The sequence below is a fragment of the Elaeis guineensis genome, chromosome 8, assembly GCF_000442705.2.
Source record: "Elaeis guineensis isolate ETL-2024a chromosome 8, EG11, whole genome shotgun sequence".
Classification (NCBI taxonomy): domain Eukaryota; kingdom Viridiplantae; phylum Streptophyta; class Magnoliopsida; order Arecales; family Arecaceae; genus Elaeis; species Elaeis guineensis.
In genome coordinates this window covers 132536243-132544101 of record NC_026000.2, presented here as the reverse complement: position 1 = coordinate 132544101, position 7859 = coordinate 132536243, and the positions used below count along the sequence as shown (strand labels likewise).

General features: G+C 36.1%; 1 protein-coding gene across 1 annotated transcript; it reads right to left on the bottom strand.

Moving 5' to 3' along the window:
• Positions 1-546: 546 nt before the first annotated feature.
• LOC140859646 (fructose-bisphosphate aldolase 1, cytoplasmic) lies at positions 547-5967 on the bottom strand. Its single transcript, XM_073261648.1, has 2 exons — positions 5806-5967; positions 547-1785 (listed from the first exon to the last, which is right to left on the bottom strand). Exons 1-2 carry the CDS (start codon positions 5831-5833, stop codon positions 737-739), a joined length of 1077 nt encoding a protein of 358 aa, XP_073117749.1. The 5' UTR covers positions 5834-5967; the 3' UTR covers positions 547-736.
• Between the last annotated feature and the right edge of the window lie 1892 nt (positions 5968-7859).

Below are 7859 nucleotides of genomic sequence, written 5' to 3'. Positions count from 1 at the left end.
CATTTTGAGAGCTTGAGAGACAAAGTAACAAATTCTGTGTAGTTTAAAAAATTCTTATGCTCACATGAGAATTACAAGAACTTGTGGCCTTAATCATAGCCTTCTCGTTGACAATGTGTCGATGAGATCTTGATTCATCGATGGCTCATGTTTAATGTCAATGTTTCTTGAGTAAACATCAAATTTCAAGTTAAGCTGTAGTTCACTTTAAAGCTATTATTTAAAGCACATTCCTCGATAAAAAAAGACCAATATTGAGAAAAGGTCAACCAGGAGATATAGCCTAGAACCCAAGACCTTGGAACATTTTTATTTTGATACCAAAGAGTCCCGCTTATGACTCACCCAAAAAAAAAAAAAAAAAAATTCCCCCTCCAATTAAGGCCAAGAAAAAGCAAGCCTCAACAGCTGTGGTGGCATAACAAGAAATAATGATATCAAGAAACCAAAAACCGAAAACAGCACAAGGAACAGTACAAGCACCAATCAAGCAAACCATCCAATGTCAAATTCTAATAAGAAGCAACCAATTATGCCAGAAAGACGAACAACAAAACCAATAAGTATGATAAACAGCTAAGACAGTACACTGAAGGCAGCAAATGCCTTCCAAACTTATTAAAAACATTTAAAGCATTAAGGAGAAAGATACCCTAGTCCGAGGAAAATCCATTCCCATCTCCCTCTCAACATTTACTAACAAAAAAAGATAGGTGGTTCCAGTAACAGACCAAGCTCAATACTTGTAATCCTTCACATGAAGGCTCTCAGAGACGCCTTCACCACCAGCAGCATCTCCCTTGTATTTCCCAAGTGTTGCCTCTGAGTTCGCTTTGCACCTTGCAAGGAAAGCAGCCCTCGCCTTCTCCACATTCTCCACCTTCCCAGCCCAAGCCTTGAGCGTGCTTTGCTGCAGGGCACGGCCAAATGAGAAAGAAAGTGACCAGGGCTTCTTTCCCCCCAGCTTGTTCATGGCATTCAGGTTCAAGGTCGCTTCCTCTTCACTCTGGCCGCCTGAGAGGAAGACAATAGCTGGCACAGCAGCTGGGACCGTCCTTTGGAGAGCCCGCACAGCATACTCAGCCACCACCTCGGGTGCCACCTTTGCAGACTCTGACCCTGGGGTTACCATGTTGGGCTTCAGGAGAGTCCCTTCTAGGAGAACATGGTGGTCGTTAAGTGCCTTGTAGCAAGCAGCAAGCACCCTCTCTGTAACATCAGCACAACGTTTGATGTCGTGTGGCCCATCAACAAGGATCTCAGGCTCTACAATGGGTACCAGGCCATTCTCCTGGCAGATAATAGCATAGCGGGCCAACCCATGAGCATTTAGATCGATGGCTAGCTGAGATGGCTCGGTTGGACCAATCTTGAGGACGGCACGCCACTTAGCAAAGCGTGCCCCTGCTTCATAGTACTTCTGGCAGCGCTTGGCAAGGTCATCATGGCCCTGGGTTGTGGTTTCACCATTAGTGCCAGCAAGTTCGATGGTGCCCTTGTCCACCTTGATACCAGGAAGGACTCCACCCTCCTTCAAGACTTCGACAAAAGGCTTCCCATCTTTAGTCTTCTGGTAAAGAGTCTCCTCAAAGAGGATGACACCACTGAGGTATTGGAGAGCACCAGGGGTACAAAAGAGGAGCTCACGGAGGGCACGGCGGTTCTCCTCAACATTCTCAACATTGATGCTGGCTAAGCGCTTGCCAATTGTGCCGGTAGACTCATCGGCTGCAAGGATCCCCTTGCCTGGGGTGCCGATGTAGGCAGCATTCTTAATGAGCTCATCTGCAAAAAGATCAAAGTCAGAACCTATCCCTAGCACCAATGAAATTATAGGCTCATAACATACAACAGCATGAAGACAGAAACATAAGATAAAGTAGATCTCCAATTGAGCATAGAGCATTCAGAAAAATTTAGGAAGAAGATGAAAAATACTGCTATAAAAAAACATGCAAAATTGAAGAATAAAATACAAAATGTGGCAGACAACACCCAAAAAAAAAAAAAAATCTTAAGACCAGCCAAGCATTCCAAAAGAGTTAGGGCCATTCTAACATATGATATATGGGTCCCCCTTCCAAAATCAGATAATTAGTTAACTCCAATGCCATGCACAATAATAATGAAAAGCCACGCAACTAATGAGATGGCTTATTGTCTCTCTCTCTCAAGGTTTTCGATATATTCTAATTTAAAAGAAATCCAGAAAATATAAATTGATCTCATCCTACATACTCAAATATTATGGAAAATGTCAAGGCAGGTGCGTTATGCGGCCCCACCTAGGCAGCCATTCTTATGCATAAAGAAAGCTTGTTACAAAGGACATGCCAATCCTATGGAGTCTACACTCAGGAACTGAAACATGTGTTTTCTTCATCTGTGGTCGCACAAATCAAGTCCGCTTAGGCAGTGTTAACCAATGGATAAGCTGCCCATAAGGGAGGATAACACAGATAATCAGATTCTCAATGTAAACCAATGAAACTGGTTGCATATGCATGAACCTTGACAAGAGATTTGGTGTTTCTAATATAGACATTGAAACATATGTTTTCCAGGTGCAACAGGAAACCAATATCGAAAAGACAAATCAAGCAATAATATATGGAGGCCAAGAAATTTGAATGGAGCAAGGAAAAACTCATATTGCAGATCTCACATTGATATTCATCCACAGAGCACAAAAACCATTATATTTCAAATGCAAGATATTTGGATTAAACGAAAAGATATTGCTGCAATTCGTGCATTGACAAGACACAGACTTTACTATTGAATTTACTGCAACAATTAAAATACATCTGAAAAAGAAGTATCAAAATAATCAAAAATACAAAAACTAAATGTTCAAGATGTCACAGAAGCATTCACAAAGAATCAGACAACAATGCACCCAAAAGGTTGATTGTCTTGTAAAGTGAAATCAAGAAAAAATACAGCATCTTTAACAAAGACAGTAACCAGAGTAACATCATAGACAGTGCTGCAATTTGGAACAAAAATAACTGACAAGATTGTCTTTTTTTTTTTTTTTTGGGTGGGGGGGGTTGGGGGCTGGTTGAGGTTGAGAAACACTATCTAAACAAAGATACAGAAAGATTGAGACTACAAGTTTGAAACACAATGATTCAAGTCTCAAACACCGGAAGGTATCAAGATTTTAAATCCCACGGAACGGAGGCTGTCCCAATTTTCCCATGGAATAGGATGCGCCAGCATCCCTCCCTATCTTGGGACGGAATGTCCCAAGATGTGTTAGCAACAATGGCAGGGCATTCCTGTGCCGACACCTGGAACAGGGCCCTATTTGGCATCCCACAAGATGTCCCACTTGGATTTAAGACCATGGAAGATACTACTATGTCAAACCAAGGGAAATCTAAAATTGACAAAGAAAAACAAGAACTTTGAACTAGGTATAAAACCAGTTAGACAAACACTATGTCAAACTGATAGGAGAAGAAAAATTCATAAAATGTATTATATATGTTAACCAATAAATAATCAAAATCAATCAAATGGTTCAGATTTAACTATCACTTTCTCATCCTACTCCTGTCAACTCGATAAAAAACAAAATACAGCAAAAGCACCTCCTAGTTTAAATTTGAATTCACTTGTCCTCTCACAACATATGTAAATAGATAACAGACAACTTCTGGTTGTCTTGAGATTAACATGGCCCCATTTGTACAACTAGATATAAAGATCCAAAACTAAGCATGGTGGAAGCATGGTCCAGAATGAGGAACAAAACAAGATCATGGACAAAAGATGCATCTAATCTGATGGAATAATGCTGATGCAACTTGTAGAAAGTCTTGCATGATAGCCACATAAAAATGAGATTCTCCAGGAAAATTTACCAGGCTGCAATGATATGAAGATCCAAAACTGGGTGTAGTGAAAACATGGTCCAGAATGAGGAACTAAACAAAATCAAGGACAAAAGATGCATCTAATCCAATGGAATAATGCTGATGCAACTTGTAGGAAATCTTGCATGATAGCCACACACAAATGAGATTATCCAGGAAGATTTACAGGACTGCAATGATGATGTTAGTTGGTTACCCGCATTGGGTCCGATGCAGGTACAGGGAAGCAGGTCTTTTAAAAGAAAAAAAAAATTGATAGAGAATAATTAGATGGCGGATGCAAGGACAAGTTTCTGAGGAGATTTGGAATCAGTGATGCCAACCATATAGAATGAGATATTGGTCATCATATACATAGCAAACGTATACACAAATATAACCGAATACTGCAGATGTCTAGAAGCCTAGAAGTATAAACAGGAAACTATGAATTTAGAGAAATTCCATGAATGATAAAGCTGATAATAATCAGGTGCAATGAATAGTTAAAAGATGCTGTCTTGTGCAAAAGATTCGAGGATAGGCAGCAGGGCCCTACACAGTAGAATCGGGGAAAGAAACTGCTTGGACCAATGATTTTACTCACCGTAACCAATATGATCTGTAGCAAAGAATGCTTCACAAGGCCAACAGTTATAAAAATGATAAGGTTTGTCATGATGGAAACTACTAACAAGTGTCAAGCATGAGAAAAAAATGTTGAAATCGAGAAATATAGCTATTTGTCCCGATCAGATAATGTGCTAATCGCATCAAATGATCCAAACTGAAGCGGAGCAAAACAAGTCGAATATACATAGTTGTAAATCTATTAGTGTCAAATTCAGCTGCACAAAGAGACCCAAAAGCAAGTCCGCAACTCAATTGAATGGAGCAAAGAGAACAGTGCATAAGAACAAGATATATTGAAGTAACGGAGAACAGAAAAGCCTTTTTATTACTTCCAAAATAGCCAAAAAAAGATACATATATGCACACATGCAGTTGACATATAAATTCACAAACTTAAAGCGAATAATTGCTAGAATCACGGAATCTAATAAAGTCGAAATTCTAAGTTCAACATGGAAAACTACTTCACACTGAATTAAATAGATATGGAACTTCAACTCAGAAGAAACAGAGTTTACTAAGATCCAACCTCCCGATCTACGAGCAAGTCCATCATTAGAGTACGATTGCCCCCCCCCCCCCCCACAAAAAAAAAAAAAAAATCAAATAAAACAAAACTTAACTACTTTAAGCAGCAGCAAAAAATATAATTCAGTAAAAAAGGGATCCAGTCAAAAACCAGGACCTTCGATCTTGAAATAGAAACAAAGAAAAATCAAAAAAGATCTTTTTCTTCATTTTGTTCCCTTTTAACAGATCCAAAATAGTTTGTAAAGATCAACCCCTACCACCACAAAAGTCGAGCAGGAAAGAGTAAAGAAAACAAATAACCGGAAAAGAAACAAAGAAAAATCAGAAGACAACAAATCACATCCAAAAACATCCAAAAACAAGTAAAAGAGACGCAAATTTATCAAATCCACCGCCATACAATCATCCCAGATCCAAACCCCATCTCATAAGACAACAAATCGCATCCACAAAAACAAGTAAAAGCGACGCCTTTATCAAATTCACGGCCATATAATCATCACAGATCCAAAAGCCATAAATCAAAGACCAGATCCAATCCAAAAACAAGTAAACGAGAAGCCTTCATCAAATCCACCGCCATATAATCCTCACAGATCCAAACCCCACAACATAAAACAACATAAAAAACCAAAACACCAGATCTAACTCCAAACCCTTTCCACCTTCAGATCAAACACTCAAAACATACATACGATCTCGAAACCAAGACCTCTAAAAGCCAGAGAAACAAGCCTTGATCAAGGGCAACAGAGAAGAAGAGATCTGGGGATTTTACCGTGATACTTTCCGCAGTAGGCCGACATCTTTAGTTGGTAGAAGAGGGAAGAAAGAAACAGGCTAGAGACAAGTGATTGATCGTTTGGTGAGGCGACAATAAAAGGGGGAGAGATGGGATTTATAAATCGGAACAGGAGGCTGGGTCGGTGGGCGGCTCCCGGTCACCGTGGGCTCGACGGTTTTGGTGGTCAATTACTATGGGCTCGTGGCTTCCCGGGGGGCACCTTTTGATCCTAGTTTCTAGCTCATGGACTTTGCTGTCAATTGAGTGGAAGCCTCCTTAATTTGGTCATTTGATGAATAGTGGTAATGCTTAACCGATTTAATCCTTCAACATATTATAGATGGTTTCTATTTAATAAAATAATTAGTTTCAAATCTAAATTTTTGATGTATTTAATAAATAAATCAAATTTAAATTAATATATTTTTGATCTATAACATATCCATCCTATCCGATCCAACATAGCCTGATTGTCATTTTTAATTTGGTTCTAGCTTTTCTTTTATAACCATGAAGTGATTGAATTGATTCTAATCCATGTCTCTTGGATTTGTGCATCTATCAATACGGGCAAGGTCTGGATCCGATCAGGGTTTGTTACATTTCAAAAACTCAAGTTTGGCTATCAAACTTGTGTTACAATATATGATGTGGTTTTGCAAATCGTGCTTACAAAAATTAACAACTGACTGCTAGTGAATTTAGAATTTTATGTAGTCTAGATGGATGCATGCCAAATTACTATGGCACCGAGGATTTGAAAATAATTGAATTAGTACTCAACCTCTGTAAGAATTTAATTGATAATAATGATAATATTTAATATTAAAGATGGCTCTCACCAATTAATCTCACGATGAGATCAAAAGGTTCTTTAAGAATTCTTCTTTCCAAAAATGGTTTTCAAATTAGTGAAAGTTGCTACATTTGGTATTATTTTTTTTATTATACTATTTATATTCATATTTTTTATTTAAAAAATATATAAAAAAAAACTTGACATATGACGTTACGGGATATTTTTCTATAATCTTATGTGCCAACACGAAATGCTACTCCTAATACCTATGTATTACTTTATTATTATTATTATATAGATTTGAAATTTTGTAGTGTAGTCTAGATGGATGCATGCCAAATTACTATGGCATTGAGAATTTGGAATATCATTGAATAGTACTCAACCCCATATTATGAGGATTTAATTGATAATAATGATAATATTTTATATTAAAAATTGCTCTCACTAATTAATCTCATGATGAGATCAAAAGAGTCTCTGGGAGTTCTTTTTTCCAAAGATGACTTTCAAATCAGTGAAGATTGCTACATTTGGTATTATTTTATTATCATACTATTTATATTTATATTTTTTTTTTAAAAAATAAAAAATAAATAAAAAAATAAAACTTAATATATGGCATTGCAGAAGATTTTTCTATAATCTTACATGTCAACATAGAATGCCATCCCTAATACCTGTGTATTATTTTATTATGATTATATTGATATATAATTTTTTTTATCATACTATTTATACTTTTATTTTTTATTTCTTATTTAAAAAATAAAAAAATAAAAAAATAAAATCTAATATGTGGTATTGCGGGAGATTATCTTATAATTTTATATGTCAACATGGAATGTCATCTTTAATATTCGTGTATTGCTTTATTATTATTATATAAATAGATAGATTTTTTATCATATTATTTATATTTATATTTTTTATTGAAAAAAAATATAAAAATAAAAAAATTAATATGTGACATTGTGGAAGATTATCCTATAATCTTATTTCTTAATAGGAAATGTCACTTCTAATATCTTTGTATTACTTTATATTATTATATAAAAAATAAAAAAAATAAAATTTGATATATGAAATTATAGAAGATTATTTTATAATCTAATATATTAATACGGAATACTATCTCTAATATTTATATATTATTTTATTATTATTATTATATAAATACGATAGATTTTGTAACGAATAATGTGAATGCTGCACACCGTATACCATATCTACTTTTGTTTGCTCGTTT